Raw genomic sequence first — 23771 nt, 5'->3', positions numbered from 1 at the left:
TCTACAGTCTTGCTAAAACCAAGATAGGTTCCATCCACTGTCTTTTGCAACCAGACATTTAATCAGAGGTGTCAGGTTGGTCCTGTCAGCTGGCAAGCATGACGTAGCATTGGAAAATCCATATTGTATATTCCTGATAACTTCTTTATTGTGTTCTCTGTCATGTTGCAGTTTCCTGATCTGAGGGCCATAGCATTATTCTCTGTGTCTCTTTTTCCTGCTTTTTTAGGGATCAATGTAATGATGGCATTTTTACATCCATCAGGGATCTCATCAAATGGCCATGCAAATTATAGACAGTGGACTAAAGTCACACCACCTAGTCTTACAGCCCTCTCAGGAGAACCCTGTAGTATGGATTTGAATACATTTAACTTGTGAATATTGTCCATAAGCTTTTGTAAATTTTTCTTTTGGTGTGAATACTAAATAATTTGTCTGTTAATTATGTTAAATATTCTCCTTTGTTTGAATTTTATAAAACTGGTTTTAGTTGTTTTTAATATTGAGATGAATTGATCCTAGCAATTAATTTTCACATTATTAGTGTTTCCTTAAATGACACTGTAGTGGATGTTCTGGATTCAAGCAACTGCATCTACAACACAAATTTACATGTACAGATAATATAATTTATGTGGCTTCTTCGTGTGTAGGTTCTTTTCTGTTGCTCTACTTTTCTTTTGCGTTTCTTCCCTGCTCCCCACCATGGTTGATGTCAGCTGTCATCCTGCATGTAGCATTAACATTTCAGTCTAGGCTCAGACCACAAAATTCTGCATAACCTGAACACTGTTAATAGATCAAATGGCCTGGAATATTAATTCATTGTTCTCATATATATTTCCTGAAAACTCACTGTTTATGCTCTCTATTTTATTTCCTTATTATTTATAGAGTCAGTCAAATGACAAGCAGAGTTGGTTAGTTTGAAGTAGTCTGAAGTGTACTGTTCCCCAACTCCATTACAATTGATAATTTGTTAGGACAAATATGCTACAAAATATATCTTTTGCCTCACATATATGCAAAGATCTGTAAATTTTAAGATATGTCTCTGACTCTAACATTTATTAGAAAAATCTGAATAAAGATATTTTCACATCTGGACTTTGAACTCTTCCAATGATGTTGCCCAGACACAGTTGATATTTTTGATGTGGTGCCTCTTTTCAATGGCTTTGCAAAGCTCATGATGAGGACTTTTGTGAACTCAAACCCACTTTTCCTGCCTTTCATATTTCTCTTGAAATACAGACATCTGCACTTGTGGTTTAAAGGGAAAAAATATACCATCAGGACTTGTACCACCTTATCTGTTGTAGGTGTTTTCTTCTCTTTAACTGACAAGATAGACAGACTTCAGGGCTTCTCCAGTTGCAAATGGCTCACAGTATAGATATAGCAAGATAAATGTCACCCTTAGAAATTTAATTAAATGGTCACAGACATTAAAATCTTCTTCAATTCCCTTTGTCAGTTTTTATAGTTCAATAATCCAGTGTGCACGAATCAAACTCAAGGTGCTGATTTTGGAGCAGATGTCACTCACTCTGGGTAAGTCTTCTAACTGTTAGCAAAATAGAGTTGATTGATTTGCAAGGTAAGGTAGTAAGATGAAACTTGCCTGGCATAAGCATAATAAGAAATAAGATGTCTCAAGAGGCAAAACATAGTATGAAGAGAAAAAAAACTGAAAAAATAGTTTAATTTCACTGGGATGGGAAGGGAGTTGTTATACTGGGATCATGGGAAAGTTTAAAACAAAACTAGTAGAAGAAATGTGGTGCATAGTACTATGAGTAAAAAAACATCTTGAAAATCTCACCATTTCATCCTTTCTTGACCACCACTCCTACCCTCTATCTCCTTTATAGGAACCCTTTACAGTCATGGAAAAACTTTCCTTCTGGCCAACACCTGGATATTTTCAGTGTATTTCAGCTTTGCTGGCACCGTTCCTAAATGTGAAAACAGTAGCATTTTTATAACAAGACAAATATAAAAGAGGAAAAAATGTCCTGTTCACCCATTTCTCTGTGTGAAGGCTTCACATTTGTGGTTTTAATGCAATTAATCAAAGACCAAATGCATTTGTATTCTCTGAACAGTTCAGGAATACTTCATATTTTCTCAGTGTAGCAGTGTGAAATGGTGCAGGATGCCAGTGGTAATAGTTCTGGGAAAGATATCATTCATGTTGGGACAATTCTTATGGGTTTTGTTTTAGATGATGGATTGCACATTCTCAGTCATTTGCAAGCTAAAGGCTTTACATGTGCTGTCTACATTATCAAATTTCTCACTCAGTTTGAAAGCCACAGCATTTTAATTGAAAGGAATGCTAACCCCTCCAGCCCTATCAATGTGTCAAGGTTGTTAGACTCTGAGAAATAACCTTCTCATTTCAGAAAAAGGGACAAATTCCATACAAATGTTTTTACCTCAGCAGCCAATGGGGCTGAAAGGTGAGTTGGCACATATTCAAGTGCAAAATATCAAACAGTGAACTCTGTGCTGCAAGAAACTCTTTTAAAATTCATTGACTTGGAAGAGATTGAATATCTGAGGGCTTAGCAACGTCTATCAATGGTGTTAGTCTCCCTAGAACTGCCATAGAAAAGACTTTCTCCTTTGAGGCCAGCTTCAGTGTACCACAGAGATTACTAGATCTGTTTCAGTAAGAGAAGGGATCAGAGCAAGGGAATTGGGCATTTGTACCGCAGAAACTCTCAGATCAGATTGGTGCAGCTCATCAATTGGCAGCATTATTTTAGCTCAGGTCTCACACAGCAAAACAAAGCCGAGTAAGTAGTGAATGCTTTAGTGCCTTGCCATTGTGAAATGTCTTAAGATAAGCAGTATTTTGCATTTTAAAACAAAATAGGCACTCTATTTATATACTGCCTTTATCAGTGATTGAAAATATTGCCTTTTCCAGTGGAAAGTTACTTATAGAAGAGTGACACAGTTCACACAATGGCATAACTGCTGACGTATGGTTTTTTTAGGTAACGAATTTAACTTCACAGGCTGCTGCTGATGTTCTGGCTTCCCTCTTCTAATCCCTGTTCTGAGGACGTAAATTTGATAAGTTATTTGCACATATGCTTTTGGAAAAGTCAAATGTTTATTTTAGTCGAGAAGGAAGGTCTGCGCAGATTTCTGAAATGTGAAAGCGTTCTTTTAGTGGTTTATTTTCCAAATACTTTTATTATTGAGTACAGATTGACATTTCTTGGGTATATTCAAAGTTTTTCATTATGGCATTTATGAAAATATCATTTTAAAATTATATATATATATAATATATATTATATAATAATTATATAATATATAATTATTATATATTATAATAATTACATATTATAACAATAATTATATATTATAATAATAATATATTATATTACATATATATATATATATATATATATATATATATATATATATAAAAATAAGGCTGACACAAATTAGGTAGAATGACTAGCAATGAGATTGCAATATATCTGGAAAAGAATTAGTTTTTGGATCTTCCTAAATAATCTCTAGTATTGTATAATATGAATTTTAACTAAACAAAAAGAATAAAAGAAAGGTCTAAGAAGTTTTGATGGCTGTTTTCATGTGCAATCTGAAATTTTATAAGATTTATGGAAACTTATTTACTTGGAAAGTTCAGTTCTGAGATTGTTTGGTTGTATATTGATCTCTTTGGAAAGAAGGACTACATTATGTCTCCAAGTCCAGACGCTTATTTGAAGAAGTGGTTACTTTATACTATTCAGTAAATATTCAAAGCAAACTGTTTAAATCTGCACTGTTTCAGTTAAGTACATTTTCCAGGTTTACACTTGCAGTAATTGTCAAGGGTGGACCACTGATATTAAAAATCATTATCTTTTACTCCTGAAGGCTCTTTGCTATGTTTTTAGTTTTTTTTTTTTTTCTTTTTGTGTTTTTAATCTGTATTAGTACCAATTAAATTAAATTTATTTCCTCACAGAGACATATTTACAGTGTACCTTTTGTAATTTCTTTCCTATCAATGTGAAATTAGAAGCCATCTGGTAGACCTAAAGAGTGAGCAGTTGTAGTTTACTGTGTGCCCTTTGTTTTGGCTTTCTTTCCTTCTTTAAATGCAGTATAGGTACCTTTTATAAGCTCTGTTGTGGTAGATGTGTGATGTACCTTTTCTTTAATGGCTCCCAAGGGAACAGTAAAGTGACAGATACTTTGGCAGATGCTTCTGACCAAATGATCTGCTTCTGTGACTATTTGGTCTTTAAAAGAACTTGTTTCCCTAAGTTTTAAAAAGTCAAGATCCTTCTAAGCGTGGCCCTTGTGGAATGATAGCCTAGCTTCCAATACCATAAATCATCAGGTCATTGTTCCAGATAGTGAAAAAGTATTGGTGTTAGCTGACTGTATAATAAAGCTAGTTCTAATGGGAATTCATGTTCATCTCATGCTTTTCCAGCTCAGGAGAAGAATATGGAATGAGATACAGCTCCTGTCATATAAAATTCTAGCTTTCTCTTTGATCTATCAGCACCAGCTTTGACCACACTACTGCCAAAAAGGCAAGTCGTGCTCTTTTCCCTGCCTCCAGCTGTCTGTTCTTGCCACCTCTCTTGTGTCAGCGCTAGTGATTGTTCTATTCTTCTGGGAAAAATAATAATTTGGGGAGGCAGGTCTAGGTTTGGTCAGTTCAAGGAACTGACATAACTGGTGAGCTACGTGATTTAAGTACTGACATAGGATGTGCCCAGCAAAAGAGAAGAAAGTGAGGTCTGCAAAGTGTGAGATTGTGTAAATGCTGATGCAAGTTTACAGAAATAAAAAATTACCATGAAAAGGTTTGATTGGGATCTGGAAACATTTGCTAAACTCTGGAGTTTAGCAAATGGCAGCTGCTTAATTCTATTGGTATAGGCCCTTGTATCCTGCTCTGTTATTTGCATTTTCAGATTTATTGACATCTCAAGATTTCTATCAGAACAAGTGAGTTAGATAGCCAGGTTTGTTTTTCTTTATATGGATATGTTTGTGTGCTGATGCAATTCTTGATTCATTTGTATGTAGGATTTTGCAAAGAAAAACTAAGACTTGACTTTAGCTCTCAGTGTGCTGAAGCTCAATTTTTTTTTTTTTTTTTTCTGGTGAAGCCAACAGTTGGAAGAATGCAAATTCTTTCTACTACTTTTGATGCCTTAGGGTGGTACAGTTTGTTTTCAGAGAAGCCTGGTTGTCATGGGAGACACAGTGGGAAGTGTAGTGTTTTCAGCTAAAGACATTCTGTAGCATCTTCTGTTGAACTCTGTAACAGCGAGAATATCACTCTATGGACAGAATACTAAATAAATATGTTGCTGCTGTTTGTATCAAACTCAAGGGTGGTTTTTTCTTTTTTTTTGGTTCTTTTTTTTTGGTTTCATTTGGTGTGATTTTGGGGGATTTTGAGGGTTTTTTTTGTTTTGTTGTGGGTTTTTTTGGTCTTTTTTTGGTTGGAGTTTTTTGGGGTTTTTTTTGTTTTTTTTTTCCTCTTATTGGATAATTAAAGTTTAATAATAATGAATAGTCAAAAATATGTGTGGTTTGAGTCATTAGTTACTTGTCTTTATTAAAGAGAGAATTAGAAAAAAACAAAAACACTCTCTAAAGCCTCACAGATGCCTCTATAGGACAGTTCAGCCTTAGCTAATTTCTTTTTACTCACATGATCACTTTTATCTGTTGTTTAAAGCATTACCCTGCATAAATATGAAATAATGAGAACAGTAGTGGATTTCTAAATAGCTGTCAGGCTGATTTTCAAATCAACAGAAGCTGGAAGAAAGCTTGAGGGATGCTTGCTTATCTCATGCTTTTTCTAGAACCAGCATGAATTGTTTGTTGTAAATCTTGGTTTGGAGTCTGTTTTCTGAAATAAAAGACTGCCTATTCTTTTTTATATTTTTTCTCTTTAGAAGAATGACCAGTCCTGTATAGAGTATGCACACAGAAAATTACACAGTGTTGCTGAGCTGGCTTGAAAATCACACGAGAAAATTTTGGAAGTAGAGAGGGTCTTCCTCTTTAGTACCCCATCTTCACAGAGGAATTTAAAGTCTTGGGCAACTAAATGTTGGACTTTAACTAAAATATTCAAGTAGTTTGTTTTCAGTATTGAGGTTTTTCTCCAATCCTTAAATGTAGGCTGGGAATTTAGTCTTTTCCTCCTGTAATCCAGATACAATTAAATAAGTAAGACACGTATATAAAAGAGAGGGAACATAGGATTAACTGCTGTGATGACCCATTCAAATAAAAGCTGTGTAAAGGAAAAAAAAAAGAATTTCTGTTATACTAGGTGATTAGAATTTTTTTGGCAAGTAAAAACAATTAGTTGATGGATCCATATAACAAATTGAAGAACATTATGGAATACCCCTGCAGTAAATACTTATTAGTAAAACATACCAGACAAAATTTCTGCCATAAAAAAGGTAATTTAAACACTTCCCTTCCCTGTATTTAACTTCTTACAATGGTTTACACAGTTTCTTTTATGCTTCATAAAAATATTTTCTTTTGGCACTAAACTACCCATTTGTGCTTTAATCTGAAGGCCTTAAAAATTATTTTATTTTCCCAGATTCAGGATTTAAAATATTCCGTGTAGTTAAATATTGGAGTTGCATCATAGCACTTACTGCTGTCTACTTTTGCAAAATTGGGCAGAAGCAATTATCATTGTAAAATGGATTCTAAAATCATTGATATGAGATCTTAAGATAATATTGAATTTTATGAAAATATTAAAAAACTGGATTTGAGTTAAAAAATTCAAATATGTTCCTACGTTATCAGCTAGTTAGGAGAGGTTTCTGAATAATTATATATATCTATATATATCTATGTATATATATATATAATTGGGGAATATTAGATTAATAGGACACAGAATGTCAATGCAATATACAACTTGCACAACTTTTGGTTTGGAAAGTTATTATAGATTAATCAAATGAATTATTTTTGTCAGTTGCTGGGAAGTAGCGAAGAGGCTCATCTTGGCTACTTAAACTGAAAGGGAGTTACTGAACTGTAACTTCCTGGTCAGTCCTGGTTGTATGAGTGTTCTGGGCCCAGCTAGGGAAAGGAGGATTTGTATATTCTTTCTCTGTATTTTCATGTCAGTTATCATAGAAATGAATGATGTAATAGATCTCTAATCTTCACATCCTAAGGAATCTTAGATGGTGAGGATCTTGAAAGACTCTTTCCTCTTTTATTAAGCAGTATCTCACAACAGGAGAAATGACTTCATGATGACCCCTTAATTAAAGAATAAAAATTGTTGGTTTTTTTTAGCATAAATAATGCTAATTGTTAAACATCATCCTCTTCAAAAGCAAAAGTGTTAAGTGGAATCAAAACAGGAGAAGCAGATGTAAAATTTTGACTCAGACCTAGAAATGAAAAAGGTGATTGACCCAACCATGTAATTGACTCAACCATGTAAGTTCTTGTTATTTGAGGGTCAAAGGACATATTCTGTTTAGGCTGACTTAGGCATCTTTTCCATTCTCTTGGTTTCCCAAGCAAGGTAAAATTTAAAAGTCAGAAGAAGTGGATTTTGTTCCTCAAGATTATGGTTTCAGTAAAATGATTGTGAAGGTATGGATAGGTGGAAACATCATAGGAAATATTTAATACAATCATGTAACATAACACTCCTTCTAAAAAAAACTGTGAGTATACCTATGAAAGTAAATTTCCATCAGTAGCCATTGTTATGATTCTGTATGCTTTCACAGAAAATCCCAGAAACCACAACAACTACCTATCATTCTACTTAAAAAAAAATAAACCAAACAACCAGATAAACTAAAATCAAATCCACATTTACATTGTATCTTTGCTTGCAGTAAACAAACTTTAAAAATTTAGACTGAAATATTTCATGAAAGATATTGACTGTCGACATAGACACTGTTGAAGAACACTGAGTTAAAATACTTCCATTAATGAGTTAAAATACTGTTTTGAAAAGAAAAAAGAAAAAAAGAGGTAAGAGAAAAATCTGTTTTCCATCTCTGTATAATTTAACCTGACAAAACTGACTTTTCTCTAGACTCACATGTATCTTATCATAGTGATAAGGATACCTGTTGGCATTCTGAATACCTTATTAAGCAAATAGTTTCATACAAAATTGAAAGAATCAAATCAGCCAACTATCTGACAATATGGAAAATATCTTTGAACAATGATGATAAGATCTTTACTGAGCTTTTTGACAGCAAAATGATAGATGCCTGTGCTGGCTACATCTATAGCAAAATAGTGGCATCAATATAATACCTAGATCGTATGTAATGCTGAGTTACAACCTTTGTTTTTACCTTTGCCAGTTATGTAGCCTTTGGCTGTGGGGAATTAGGTACTCTTAAATTATGGTAGGACATTCAGCAAAAATGCATTAAATTATTTTGGGCTTAGGTTTGGGCGTCACTTTTGTTGTTGTTTTTTTTTTTTATTTTGTCATTGTTCTGTTTGTTTCTTTGCTTGTTTTTTGTTTTTTGCTCTTTTTTTGGGCCAACGTTTGAGAATTTATTTCAATAAGGAAGGAAGGTGCCTAGTTCAGGATACCATCCAAATTCTGGTGGGCTTCAGAGACTCTGGCTCAGACCTAAGATGCCTGCTCTACATATCTGTTAATGTACTCTGTTTTCTTTCCAACAGTCATGGTTGAAATACTTTTAAAGTGAGGGTTTGTGCCATTCAAAGAGTTCACTCACTGCACTGCTAGACATCTTTTCAAGATGAAATTCATTTGATGCTGTGCTACCTACAACCCTAACCCAGCCAGTAGTAAATACAGACTATTGAACATATGCTTTCCTGGCTAGCAGTCAGACTTCTTTAGCAGAGATTCTTTTATGCATACCCTCCCTTTTGAGCTAATGCAATAGTGATAACGTGTTTCCTAAAGAAAACCTGTGTATGAGAAAATTGCTTAGACGTGCATAATCTTTTTTTCAAGAAGCTGTCAAGGATTTGCATTGATGCTTGATGGTATGTTATTAACATGGTTACAAAAATAATCTAAAGGCAGGAGAGCAGAGCTGTTTATACTATTTGTGGTAATATTACCATTACTAATTACCTTATATTGTAATACTCACTGATATAAATCAACTGCTGGCAATGAAAGGATTAGTGTGGGATGGTATAACAAGCCAAGATTTTAGACCTTTGAGTTCAGTTTGGCATTATCTTGTTGAAAAATGTTTTTCTTCTTCTTGTTTACTGTGAGTGAAACATTTTTGCTATGCAAATTGCTGTAATGACAGCATTATTTTATTGACTTTTGTTTTCAGTTTAGGTCTGGCTTTTGTAGAATCAGAAAAATTTTAAAGAGCTTGAAGAGTATATGTTTTTATTTTTTTAATGGTAAGTCGTGTATGAAGAAGCACAAAAGGGAAGGGTTATTTTTTTTTCTCTATATGGAGGTAAGGGATGACAGATAAGACAGCTTAGGCTATGAATGAGCCTTCAACTCACTAGTCAAGCAAATCTGTTAATTGTATTATTATGTATGTAAAGGGTTAAACCTCAACACAACCCCGTCCTCTCTCTCCAGTACTAACACCACTGTAAGAACTACAGAATAATATCTGTGTCATTCAGATAGAAGAGAAAATGAAGATTAGTCTTTATAGAAACAGGGTATATGAAGAAATGAATACGAATGTCTTTAACAATAGAGGTTCTTTATTTAAGTCGTGACAAACTTTATTTTTACAGTTTGTAAGAGGAAAAGCTACTACCAGTGAGCTCAGTCAGTGATATCCTAGGCATTGTAATCAAGGTAGCTTCTGGAGTTTCAAGCATTGCTTTGTTTCTTTGATATCCTGGTGGTTTTCATTAGGACTACTTTATCCCTATTCTTTAGAGTGAGAAAAATAAACTGATCATGTTGATCTTCTTTCAGTTGTCAGAAGTTTATACTTCTCTTGAATGACAGCAGTAATTACCTCTGTTCCTCTTCTTCAGTGAGAGGGCTGCTGCTCCATTCTTTATAGAAGAGAATTGATGTGTTGCCTGTGCAAATCTTTACCAGACAGTCTCAATGCAGGTGTTTATTCCCAGCATGGATTTGAACTTACAGACTTCATAGGATTGGAGTCAAAGCATTAAATTGCAGAAAAAAATGAATATATTGAAATATAGTGCCAATTTCAAAGTTGAATCACATCCACTTTGGGGATTTCAGTAAAATGTAGCTTTTCTCTACTTTCCACCATACTAGAGTCTTCTTCTGAGATGTAAAGGGTTTTCCTTTGCATCATAATACACTGCCTCTGAGAGAAAATGAGGAAGGAGCATTTCTGCTTTACAAGAAAGATTCTGGGTTTTTTTCTTTTTTTTTTTTTTTGGTTGGTTGGTTTGTGTGTTGGTGGGTTTTCCTGTTTTTGTTTTTAGCATACTGTCACATAGCATTTAGAAATCTCTGGAGAGTACAAAAGGTCTAGTCTTATTTTCCTTTCTTTGCTTTTTACCCATCACTTATAGCTTGCTAACTTAATGCTGCAGCTCCTGAACCAATCTTTCCCCTGAATGTTGCTGGGGCTGTGTTCATATAACTGACCTTACTGCACTTCCACCTGAAGAAAGTTTCACAGCCATGAGAGGTGATAAAAAGGCCCTTAACATCCACTTTGTCCAGAACGTGTCCACAGAACAGGTGCAGTGCAGTGAACAGCAGTGCAAAGAGCCAATGATTGTTGGTCAGGTAGTGGTTTGGATCTTGGATCTTTTTGACCTTAGAGTTAACAGTAAGTAGTTTACTGGTGTTTCTTCATTGATAAATCACATCTACGTTGAGCTAAATTTAAACCACCAATTTGTTTCATGTAGAGGTAATCCACATAAGCCTAAATAGTGGTCATCTGTTTCTCAAGAATCACACATTATTCTTTGTCTTACTTACCCTATCTTTCCTTTGCCCTTGAGATAAGGGTGGCAGACTTCACAGATGATAATTTAGGCAACACCGGAGAAGCAAACAACCACAATAATTTGATATTTGTAGGATGATAATATAATCTTTTATGGCTGAAACCAGTTATAAACTCTCATCATTGACAGTCAGGCCAGAGCCACTTCAGCCATAAAGACTTGCACTGTGCTAGAAATACCAAGAGGTATTTAGTTATTAATTGGATTATGTTGTCCTTGTGCATGGATTGCATCTAGATGCCTGCTCAAAATAAAAGAAGGCTTCTGTAGAAATTATATATTCAGTACCTTACATGTGATAAGGTTTTATATCTGTCAAGTGGTCTCACATCAGGAGATCAGCATTAATTAGACATTACATAGACAATAGGTAGAAGAGAGCAATGAATTGACTGTAAAATATGAAAGGTGAACCTGATCTTATGTTTGCACTGTCTTTGCAGTGTTAATTCCTCCTTACATCTCATTTTAACCATTACTAGTCAAGTATCAGAGACTTAATTTTAAAAAGGAACCTGGGATAAAGGCTGTGAGGCAATGGTTATTAAGAGATGTAATTCTTATCAGCAAAATTTTTGATAGTGTAAAGTATTGCAAATACAGAAATGTGTGGGAGAATGCACATGCTTTGGGAATCAAAACTGAATTATGAAACCTCTTTTTGCTTTCTTCTGATGAGGTAGAATTTCTCTGTCATCTCCAAAACATTTGTGTTGCTAGATTTCTGTGCTCTGTATTCTTTGCTAACATCATTATAGGTAGTTTCTAGACGGGGTTTAAAAGAAAAACAGGAAAAGGGCAGCGAAAAATGTACTTCAATTCTTTATCTGACAAAATGTTCATTTGTCTTTCTAAAAACATACTTAATTGCTCACACAGGAAAATAATTGCACGTCTTGTGAACCTTTTAGTTCTAACACTGGCTTATTCTTACTTTAATTATTCTTCGTTCTTTAAAAAAAAAAAGCAATTCACCTTTTAAGGTTTTACTTCATCATTTAGGAAGTGAGCGCTACTGTGTAGTTTTCTTTTTGTTTCATTTTTGAAAATATGCAAAATTTCTTATCTTTGTAAATTATATAGTTGCTGCTTTTTTTTTTCCTGTTGTTTTTTTCCTCTTCCATGATGAGCAACCATCACCATTATTTAATATTTAATTTATTTAATATTTTTCTGTGTGCTTTCAAGTACTGTAAATTACAGCATTTAAACATTAAGATGAGCTGTAGGAAAAAGAACATCGAAGTAAATTTAAACCTGGCCAGCTAGCAAAGAAGGGAACCCAGTGATTTAATCTCATGCTGTTTCTTCAACAAAGTATTTACTGTGAAGGTACTTTAATTGTACGTATTATTAAAAGTGAAAATCAGTTTATCATCCTTAGAAAATTTCTCCTTCTTTCTGTCATCTGCTGGATCTTTTATTTTTTCAATATAATTAAATCAGAAGTTCATTATGTTTAAATTTCTCATCAATGATGGCAATGTTACAGAATCTTCATAGATATTTCAGCATCCTCACAGGAAGATGTAATCCTATGGAAGAATCCATGCTGAATTGTATCATTCCTAGACTGTATGTTGGTGCAGTACAGTGACTCTCAGGCTCTCTAAATGAACAATTAAACACCATGGTGTCTAGACAGTTTTCCCTTTTATATACACATTACTGTGCCGTTGAAAAGAAAAAAAACAACAAAGGAGATTATCCTTGCTAAGACCTATTATTGATCAGACATAAACAAGTGTCATAATTTTTCTTAGGACAATGTTAGTACTACATCATTTGACAGATTACAGCATATCTTATTTTTATTTTCATGCAGGATCTCCTCTTCCATTTCAGTGGGAGAAAACAGAGGAGTGGTCTATTTATGCTACTGTATCAAAGCCAAAATGACAGTAAATTCCTTTGAATGCAGATTTTTTTGTTACATTTTGTTGCAAAATGAAGTGGTTTATTGAGACATACAGGTAAAGATTTAATTTTATTCCTCTTAGACATATCAGATAAATGTTGCAGGTTGTGTGTGCCTCAATAGGAGAAATAGGCATTGAACCATAGTCTCTGAACTCTCTGAACTCCTGTTTTGCTGGGGGTGAAACACAAGACTGTTTAGAGTCCCTTAGTTTCAGTGAGGTTTGTCTGATTATAAAGTTTGTGTATGTGCATTTCTGTTGTGTAATTCTGACAGCTTGGCTTCCAGAGGCAACTGTGTAATTTAGACAGCTTAACTTCCTAAGGCACTGTCACAACATCTGTCAGAACTGTTGAAAGAGGCCAAAATTAAATATTAGGTGTCCAGGTGATCAGGGTTCTTCAGAATCGAGGTTTTACTTGTGAAATTGAGCTAATTTTTGAGGATAACAAAGTGCAGCAGGCTTTCTTCCTGAGGCAAGGTTATGATTTCTAATGTCTGTATGTTTTAATGTATGATCCTAGTGGAAAAGGAGAGGAAAAAGCCTAAGAAGTTTGATTAATAGAAGTAGCTTAGAAAGAGCTAAGTATGAGGACTGATCTCAGAGCTCTTAGGCTGGAAAAAACGTCCCATTAATTTTAGTGGGAGTTTTGACTGCACAAGGACTTTCAAGATCAAGTGCTTTCTTGTTCATTAAAGGATAGAAGGTAATTAGAAATAAAGCACAGAAAAGATTTTATATAGTACTGCTTTTGTCAGCTGAAAAAAATCCATATTATTGTAGGAGTTTTAGGCTAATCTTCTCTCTCCCTTTCTTGCATAAAATGATGACACAGTAGGTTGTTTTCATTACTCTTAGAGGTCTCTGCTTCTATCTGTTCATTTTATTGGGAAAAAGCAATTGGCAAGTTTTTTTCTGTTATTTTCTTGCTGTTGGATTGCAATCTCATCTTTGATGCTGACTTTGTCATTTTCCTCTTCCATCCAAACTGTTTAGCTCAAGGTATTCCCATAACATTTTTGTTTGTAAATGTGGGATGATAAATGAAATAAAAAGCAAGTGTGCATTTTGGTTGAAAGATTTTGCTGATGTCAGCTCATGAAACAGAGAAATAGTTAGAAAGAAAAAGATAAAACTATACTAAGTTTTACAGAAACAAATCTTGCATGTTTTATAATACCTTCAATTATGTTGACTTTTGAACAGCTTTTAGTGATGCCTTAGGTTTTAGCTTTTATATTTTTCAGATTCTGTACTTTAGTGTGTAGTTTTGAGCTTCATGTTAGGGGATGGTAAGCTCTCTTCACAGAGTAGGCAGACAAAACAATTCCTTTTATAGCTGGGGACCAAGGACAACCAATCCAAATCTCAGGTCCAAGAGCATAAACAATGTGGACTAAAGTGTGAAAAACAAGAAGGATGGAGCTTCATAACCTAAAGCTATAACTGGACAATTAACTCCAATACGCAAATGGACCAGAACTTATAAAAGAGTGAGACCTTGCGACCAATCATCCATTTCGTGACCATTCTGGGTTCATCTTGGGTGTAGCCCTGGCTGGGCTCTTGTATTGCCCAAGGTGTCTCCATTAAGGCCTTCTAATAAATACCTACTTTATTCTTTAACTCTGTGTAGCCTCTGTTCTAGGTCAGCCTTCACAAGGCATCATTAGGGAAGTCATATATTCTTAAGACTTTGTGAACCCAATCCTATATTTTAAATGTATGTCAGTCATGAACCATTGGAGGAATCATGAATTTAGATCATCAGCTGATGGGAGTAGTTTCTACACTGACCTCACAGACAAGGGACTCATCTCCTCTTAGAACTTCAGTCTTCATAGTACTTAAAAATAAGATTTATTTAACTCTTTTTTACAACTAGTTTTTCTCCTGTCCTCTACATCAAAACCTTTTTTTTGTTCAGCCTCAAGGTGTAACTTATTTATTTGAAGAATTTGGTGCAAGTTTAATTGTAATTGGAATTGACACTGGAAGACTGAGAGCAGGGGATTGCTTTCTGTACAGAGACTGCTTTCTGTGCAGCTTTCTATGAGGTGTTGGTGCACACAAGGAAGTTGTAAAATGGATGGGGATATAATGGATCTGTTGCTTCTCTGCTTCTCTTTTTTGTCCCTGCAATATGTAATGATCTTAACCATTCCCAAAAGCATGGGAAAGTGAGAGAGACATATTTCACTTCTGATGTAGCTGTAGCCTACTTTTTTGTAGAAAAAAGGCATTGTATTTTATGATCCCATGAATTTGTCTTTTCAGTCTGAAAATTGTAATGTGAATGAAATTTTATTCCTGCTCATTTCTGTTTTATTTTGATGGTCTCCCTAAGCTTTCAGCTAGCTAAGGGAGTAGAAGAAACATTCATTATTTGTGATAGAAATTTGTCTTGTAATTCCTTTCCAATTATTTTCAGGAAACTACTTATTATTTCTGCAAAGGTGACATTTCTGTAAAGGTGACTTTCTTACAAGTAGGGAGGTATTAGGTACTTTGGAGTATGCATTCAAAAACTCATCACTGTATCAAAGTGGACCAAACTGGTCAATATGCATTCTAAGAGAGAGCTTGGTCCACAGGGACCCCTTCTTTGCCTTTTAACCAGTTTAATTCCATTGCCTTTGGGTGAAATGCTCTTCATTTGTACTCATGTAAATGAGGAAAACAATCATATGTAAAACATCACAGAAGGAACAGGCAGATTTTAGAATGAGGCATTCCCAGTGGCTTTACCTTGTTGTTAAACTCTCTCTATTAACTTCCATGGATTACATAGGTGCCTTTTCATGCAGAGTGTAAGACCGAGAAACATTTCTGCTTGTGTAAGACCAAATAACACTTCTGGTTGTGTAAAGCATTTTTATTTTGTGGTTTGTGGGTGGGGCTGTTTTGTGGGGGTTTTGTTTTTATTTTTTTTCCAGTTAAAATTTTAAATGACAAAAAGGGACTTCCTTAATTTAGTTGGGAATGGGACTTCAGATATGAGAGGAGAATACTTTTGGTAGATAAAATCCTTAAGATGACTTTCTGCTTTCAAGGGGAGCTCTTGAAAAAGCTTTCAGAACTGTGATACAATTCTCCAAGAACACAGAACTTTTGTGAGCTATCCAAGGTATACCTGTTGGGAGTACTTTGGAAGAGACATGTGTTTTCCATTGCAAGTAAAAGTACTATTTGATGTAAAGTGTTCTGAGGATTTTGCTCACTATAGAGTGGTAAAGGAGTGGATAAACCATTCTGTACAGAATACTAATGTTCTTTCTGAATATGGGGCACAGAGTGCTTGTTTGCAATTTGGGCATATTACTCTACAGAGAAAGGATTTGAAATTGTCCGACTTTACGAAAACATTACTCTTAATGTAATGTTCTCTCTCTGGGAAACTTTCTTTTCTCAAATAAAATAGAACAGTGCAAAAGCCTGGTGCTGTGTTGCTTGCTGACTTTGACTGTCCTTCCAAATGCATGTGTTGTTTTGGCTTAGATAGTTCAGAACTATTGTGGTAGTTTTCTGTTTGAGTTAAATAAGAACACCAGTTCCTCTCAGACTAGGCAGATTTGAAGGTTCTGCAAACTTAGTAACTTACTGAAGTTTCCCTCCACTGTTCTTTCACAGTCATATACACTCAGTCTTTATGACTCTAGTCCGTGGAGACGTGGTATTTTGGGGTGTGTGAGTATTATACTCAGGAGGGAACCTGAAGTAGTACATAGTGCTATTTATATTCAGCAGTTAGTAACAGAGCATGAACATCCATTAATGCTCCCACATTAAACACAGCTTTAACTGCAGTTTCAAAGATCTGCTGGTTTTGCTTTTTTGAGTCTCAAGGCTGATTAATAATATCTTAATAAAAAGCTTAATAGTGCATTAAACTAAAAAAGGAGAATAGTTTCTTATAATAAAGACATCTTGGTAGTTCACTAAACAGAACAATAAAAACTCGTCTGAAAATCTGTTGCTTGACTACAACAAAATGTCCAACAATCAGCTTTCAGAAGCCACACTGATGTTTGATGTTCCTTTTTAAGTGTTATCACCCATATGTTTGGGAACACGCTAAGCTGTGAAGTTTGTGAACCCTCGTAAAAAGTTATTTATCTGTCTGCCACAGAAATTTACCCACAGTTTACTTTCTACAGTACCAATATTGGGCCATTTGGGGAGGTGGGTGATCTGAAGAGCTGTAGTAAGAATGACACATCTTTTTTATTTAAATATTATTGCTTTTTAGGCACTGAATTTTGGAGATATGCCGAAGTACTTGTGGGAGATTTGGGTACCTGACAAACCATGGGTGGTAAGATATCAGATCCACTGCAATAAATAAAATAAGCATTTAATTTTAAGATAGGTGTTTTTGGGCCCTGCTGTCACTAAATTAAATGGACTGAACTCCTGCAGGGCCCATAAGAAGTGCAGTACTACAAATGTATGCAAGTGTGTTTCCATTCTTTTCAATAGCGTCACACTGGTGTTAAGTTGAAGTAATGCCTGTAGTGAACTAAAACTGTGTGGTAGCATCTGACAGGGGGAAGAGAGAATTTTTCAGCTGAAGTTTGTAATAAGGCCATTTCTCTTATCTTTACTCAGACAAGTGAGTGGTTAGTTACTGCCTCTCAGAGCAATTAATGGCTCACAGCTGGACCTACTGAACAGCCTCCTTCTCCAGGTCTCCTCTTGAAAGTCTTGTTTAACACTTTCTTTCTGGAGTCCACCACAGTAAGCCAGGGAAAGTAACAATCTCCTTTTGAGCACCATGTGGATTTCTCTGAAAATGAGTCTGGCAGATGCTGTCTGTCGTCCACTATCAGAGTCAGAAAGCAGAGAAGAACCAGAGTTCAATGCTTTGATATCAAAAGTTCTCCATTAAGGAAGAGCCATAGTCTGTTCAGATATGTACTTTTTTTTTTTAGTTCCCCAGAAATGTAGTCTGTCTGTCAGTTTCCACACTGGATTTTTGTGTGAAATAAAGGACTGTAGAATCTGTTCATTATATGTAATTTTTAGGAGAGTCTCTTCAAAACTAGTACCAGAAAACTCCATGTAGAAGCTCAGAATTTTCTAGTGTTTTAAAGGCTGAAAGAAATAAATGCAATTTAAATTTAGTTGCATTCTATTACATATTTAATTACATTTGTTCAAGTATTTAAACTATAAATTTACATTATGATGTTATTTCCTTTGGAATATAGACCATGTTCCCCAAAACTACAGACTTTTTGTCACTTCCTTTAAGTTACATAAGAAGAAAATTTTCTGCAAACTGGAGTTTCCTGTATCAGATTATAAATTTAAAATTACATTTTTTAACCACCTACTGGGTATTTGAATTTTTAGCATTAATAGTAGGATACATTAGCTTCAGTGTAGGCATGCCAGAGATAAGGAATTTTTTTTGATTCAACTTTGTTGAATCTCTATTAGTATAGTATAAAATTGATCTAGATTAAAACCTCCTAGATATCTATCTGTCTCCTTTCTAATTATAGAGAATGCAGTGATTATAAATTGATTACTGCAGGAATTTTGACGGAAATTTTCAGTAGTAAAAAGGCATTAGACACAGTTGAAGTCAAGTAATTTAAAGTGAACACAGTAATAAATGGGATTCACAGTTGAGCTTGATGGTCATTGTAGGTCCTTTCCAATTGAAATATTTTATTCCATTCTATTTAGTGCCCAGCACTAGAAATCTACGTGACTATTGCTACTTATAAATTCTTTTTACAGCAATAAATAATGATTGGACCTCACTAAGGTGGACTCAGGCAATGCAACACTATGTGAGACTAAACTTGCACATATCTCTTTAGCTCAGCTTTGGTATATCTCCTTTTGTATTGGTCCTGAATGCAATGTTTTAGCAGAAGCTGTCAAGCCTAATATTTTATTTCATTTTATATTAATTTTAAAATAAAGTGTTGTACTATACTGATTTATTTATATCTAAGAGCAATATATATGTAATCCTTCATGATCAAGTCAGTTTTTGAGGGAAAGTATATTATTCTATATATCACATTGTAAAAGGTGATATCTTAAGAGGTGCAGATATTAGGGAAATGTATTTCAGGTAGGTAGATGTTAATTACCAGAAAGCAAGCACTAAAGTAACTAAACAGGAAGAAGGTTCTAAACTTTCAAGTTAATTTCTGGAACATTTTATGTAACTCTCAACCTTTCCCTAGGAATTATCTTTGTCAGGCAATGTTTTTTTCAGTAGGTTCTTGATGTATTGAACCTACTAAACCTACCTATTCAGTAGGTTCAATACTTCAAGAGATTTAAAAAAAAAAGTGTGAAATATTTATTTCCCATTCTTGTTCTAGGTTTTCAAAACTGGAGAAAGTTATTCCCTTTATCAGATAATATTGAACATGGAAGAACTTTGGATTTTTCTTTTTTTTTTCTTTTGATAGCTGACAGCAATAGCCTGTCTATTTAGTTTAATTAAGGCTTCTTCTCTGTGCCTTTGAATGTTAGGCTTTGAAAAAAATCCTCCAAGCTGTTTCTTATGTTAAGTACTTTAGGTGTTCTAGTATATTTTTATCATTTTAATATTAATGTTCACAGTCTGAGAAGTATCTAAGTAATGTTGATGATCTCCAGAGTGAGTGAGGACTGCACATTTTGCAATGCATTATTGAGTATGAATAAAGCTGTCTTGTAGTCTTGCTTTTTTCTAAAACAGCTGAATTACCTATGAGTACTTTGCACATCTTAATAGCAGCCTCTTTCAAAAGGATGCTTGGCAAAGAAAACATCCATTAACATTGTATCTAATAGAATTAAAAAAAGAGCCTTAAACCAAGTTTCAGACCTAATAGATTTTCTATTTCTTGAGGTTCAGTTTCAGTCATTTTAGCCTTTAATATTTGTGGTAGATGGTCCTAAATACTAGATGTTGAAGCTTTTAGGTGTCTCATGTAGGTGATAAGCAGCAGTGCAGACAGCACAATTTTGTGGGGGAACTGGGCTGGGATGGATGCAGGAAAGGAAACACAGCACTCAGTGATGAATAATCTAAAATATATTTGGATAATCTAATATATTTAGGATGTGGGAGGGATGAGAACACATGGATAGCACTTTACTTTTTAATCAGCCTATTCTACAACAGACACACATTCCCACACACACCCACCCACCCACACGCACCAGTGCAAGCTGCAATTCCTTCAGCCGAATTCAAACCAGCATGCAGGGTTGCAGGACACACAGTCCAACTGCACATCCTGGCTGGGCCCTAGCTGTCAACTGGATTCTTATGTGTGTGGCTCAGCCTTAGTCTTTTGTGGGATGCTGGATGCCCATGGATGTATTCATTCATGAGGAACTATTGTTTAAACTGTCTGTGGATTTATAAATCATCCTGTTGGTGTAAGCCCCAATAAACCAGGCAGTGAGCCTGTGGCCTCGTTGCCATGTGGCTTCAGGCCAATGTCCTTGATATCACCCATGTGTAAGGCCAACTAGCAGTTGTCATGGAGGTTATTACCATTCTGTTCTCCCAGCCCAAATCTGTTACAAAGTGTGAAGTCAGCAACAATTATGTAAGGGTTCAGCTAGTGCAGCTTTGTCTTGTGTCTCACACTAGGTTAATTTTGCTATTTGCAGATGGGCAGTTGTAGTCGTGGTTCTATTTATCTAAGCTGTGCTTTTGGGCAGATTCTTATCTTGTGTCATGCGATCAAAACAATCCCTTCTAGGAATATAATGGTGCTTTGGCACTGACACCATTAACATCTGTTCCTTGGGCGTGGAAATACTGCTTCCCACACCAACACATTAATACACAAATCTGGAGTGAGCTTGTATAGGAGGCAGGAAAAAAAAAGGTCAGAAGCAGAAGGAAGGAAGGCTTGTGGAGGATATATTATAAGCAGGAATCCTGTGACTAAGCTTGACCTAAATTAACAGAATCTTTCTTTGAGAGTGAAAAGAGATGCAGACTCTAGGAAATGGGCTAAGGTTAAAGGAGAGAATCCCAGACCATTAAAATATCTCACTTGTGTGCCACATAAATTACTTGATATCCAAACAGCAGATTGTAGAGGATTCTTTTTTTTTTTATCCTGTAAAAAAGAAAAGAAAAAAAAAACCAAACTAAAAAAAAGAAAACAAAAACCAACCCACCACTTTTTCTCTTCTGTTCAAGCTAGATGACAACTATTTGAGTCAGGATTCTGAGAAATTGAATGTTCTGTACATTCTAAATTTTGGAGTCTGTGTATACAGATATGGTTATTAATCTTGTCAGAAGTTTTCACAGATTTTATTTTGTTCTGATCATAACTCTTTTTGCCTATTAACTGGTAAAGGAAGTACCTTAAATTGGATATAATTCAGGAATGTTGGACAAGCAGAAATTTTTTTTGTAATTAGATTTTATTATGTCTTTGTTTTCAAAGTAAGTTTCTTTGCTCTTTAGAACTGTCATTAAAATTTCTTGGGAAACACTGCTTTCAAATGAATCTAAATAGATGCTGGTCAATGAGGCACTGCTCTTCTGTCTCAAACGTGAAGTGGAACTGAATTTATCAGGTTTATATAAAAAACAGGTTTATATAAAAATAAATATCTACATATATAGCTTGACTTCACTTCTTTCCCTAATTGGTAACATGCAATGTACAATTCTCATTTTGATTCACCCCTTTGGTGTCTGCATCTCCCCTAAGGGAAACAAGCTGTTTTCTTCTCCTGCTGTAATTGAAATCAAACTTGTTGCAGTCTGCAATTGATGGTGAATCTAAACATCTAATGCTTTATATGAGACAGATGCACAGCAGAAGCACATGAAGCAGCATATGGAAAAGTAAGTGCCCTACTGGGGTGAAGATAGATCTATTCTTGTTTTGTTAAACAATATTCCAATACTTTGATTAACTAGTTCACCTACATTTTAGTAAGTTAAGAGACACATGTAGAACATTTGGAGTATATGTGCTGTACTAATAGAAACAGTTAGACCACATCTTTCAGTCCTCATGAAGAGCCATATTTCCAGACTCATAGCTTGCTTTGACTGATCATTTCTCTTGAGAAGTTAAAGAAAAATATTCTAGTTTCTGTCTCACTGTTGTTATGACAGGTCTAATGGCTCATAAGGGAATGCAAATCTAGATGTTCTCTCTCACTCTTGTTTTGGCATCTAGTGCAAATCATAATCTTGTATGAGGAAAGCATCTTTTTGTCTCTGGGTGAAGACATTTGCTGAGAATCTGCCATTGGAAGCAGGATGCTGCTGTCTATCAGCAATATGTAACATGTTCTTATTTTTCTTTCTCTCTTTAGTCATATAATGCTTCCATTCTTAGTGAATAAAATAATAGGATATTTGTAAGTATTATCCTATATCCTTTCTCTCTCTCTCTCTTGTATATAAGGGAAAAAAGAGCCAGTCATGAATGCTATATTAAGTAAAACCTTAATACTTTAAAATATGTGGGGTTTCCTTTGTCGTTTTTTCTTCTCCCACTCTGTTGGGGATCTATTCTAGTTTCTACACTTGGGAGAGTTATATTGTTTTAATATAGCTCTCATTATTCTATGAAGCTTCTCTTCGTGACACTACATACTATAATTAAACATAGAACTAAAAAGAAGTTGTAGGTAAATAATAACTGTGTTTGCTGATGGATTTCTTGGGATATTTTGAGGCATATTTTCTCTGAAGAAATAATATAATAGTCACCTTTGTGGATTTCCTCACATCTAGTTTTGAAAGGAGCCTCACATATTCTTTCCAGTGCTACTGATAACAAGCTGTTATCAGCACATCTGAGTCAAGCAGACTAAAGCTTTGAGCTATTGCATCCATAACTAAGATTGAATACCTAGCTTAAGTCAAAAATCACACTTATTCTGTGATGCTTCTGACCCTAAAGATGTTGTCCCGTGTAAAGTTCAGCAGGATTTCTCCTGGGGTAGCAAAATTCCTTTAGGTATATCTAAATAAATATTAGCTTTCTGGTGAACACTTATAAAGAGATTTGGAGGAAAGGCAGTCATTCTGTAACTCCTCAGATAATACCTGGTTTCTCAGGGATCTGAGAAAAAATAGAGGAGGAATTAACTTCTTTACTCTGTTCTCAATCACAGTAGAGATTATTCTCATTAAATATTTATCCATCATGGAGGAGGAAGAGAGTTGAGTAATCAAACAGTTGGTGTTAATTTAAATGTCAAACCACAATTAGAAAAAACATTCTTGCAATCAAATTTTATTGTGTTTTCCCAGTCTGTGCTCTGAAAATATCCTTCACTCCAGGATTTCCACTCTGAGGGAAGAGAGTCCAATATGGATTTGACTGAAATTTCCTGAACTTTGTCCTCTTTTTGAAGATTCCATAAAATTTCTGTGACTCAGTATTTCCTTCACAAGGTTAACTTGAGGCTTTAAGTTATTTCATGCAAATAGATTTCCCTCCAACTTCATCAGTTACTATACTGAACAGATTCTATGTTTTCCATTGCTACACTGGAGGTACCTGTTGACAATTTATCCAGCTTGTCAAGCTTTCTCTGAATAGGATCACAGACTTCCAGCATGCAGAGGATTTTCCACCAGCTTGGTGTCATCTAAAAACTTGCAGAGGATGCCCTCTGCCTTATGATCCAGTTTATTAATGAAAGCATCAGCTGCAAAGACGTCATTAGCCCCATTAAACATCCCTATAAACAAGATGCTATTGGAACCATTTGAACCTGGCAGTCCAAACAATTTTTCCAGGAACCTGGTAGTCCACCCACTCAAAACATACTTTCACCAGTTTATTAGTGCAGATCAAATAAAATATTTTTAAAAAACATTACCATGATCAA

The 23771-nt window shown here is 34.9% G+C and overlaps 1 protein-coding gene across 5 annotated transcripts in view; it reads left to right on the top strand.

Annotated features, from left to right (window-relative positions):
• The window catches only part of PCDH9 (protocadherin 9), a 668321-nt gene that overhangs the window by 277357 nt on the left and 367193 nt on the right, over positions 1 to 23771 (top strand). For 3 of the 5 annotated variants that reach the window (XM_050976040.1, XM_050976027.1, XM_050976058.1), the window contains exon 4: positions 17176 to 17241. The exons of the other annotated variants lie outside the window; for them this stretch is intronic. In XM_050976040.1, the coding sequence (XP_050831997.1) occupies positions 17176 to 17241 (66 nt within the window). The remainder of the gene's footprint in view (positions 1 to 17175; positions 17242 to 23771) is intronic. 5 annotated transcript variants of the gene reach the window in all.

This window comes from Serinus canaria, chromosome 1, assembly GCF_022539315.1.
Source record: "Serinus canaria isolate serCan28SL12 chromosome 1, serCan2020, whole genome shotgun sequence".
In the NCBI taxonomy this organism is placed as follows: Eukaryota; Metazoa; Chordata; class Aves; order Passeriformes; family Fringillidae; genus Serinus; species Serinus canaria.
Note: the sequence above shows the minus strand (reverse complement) of the source record. Positions and strands in the feature narration are given on the sequence as shown.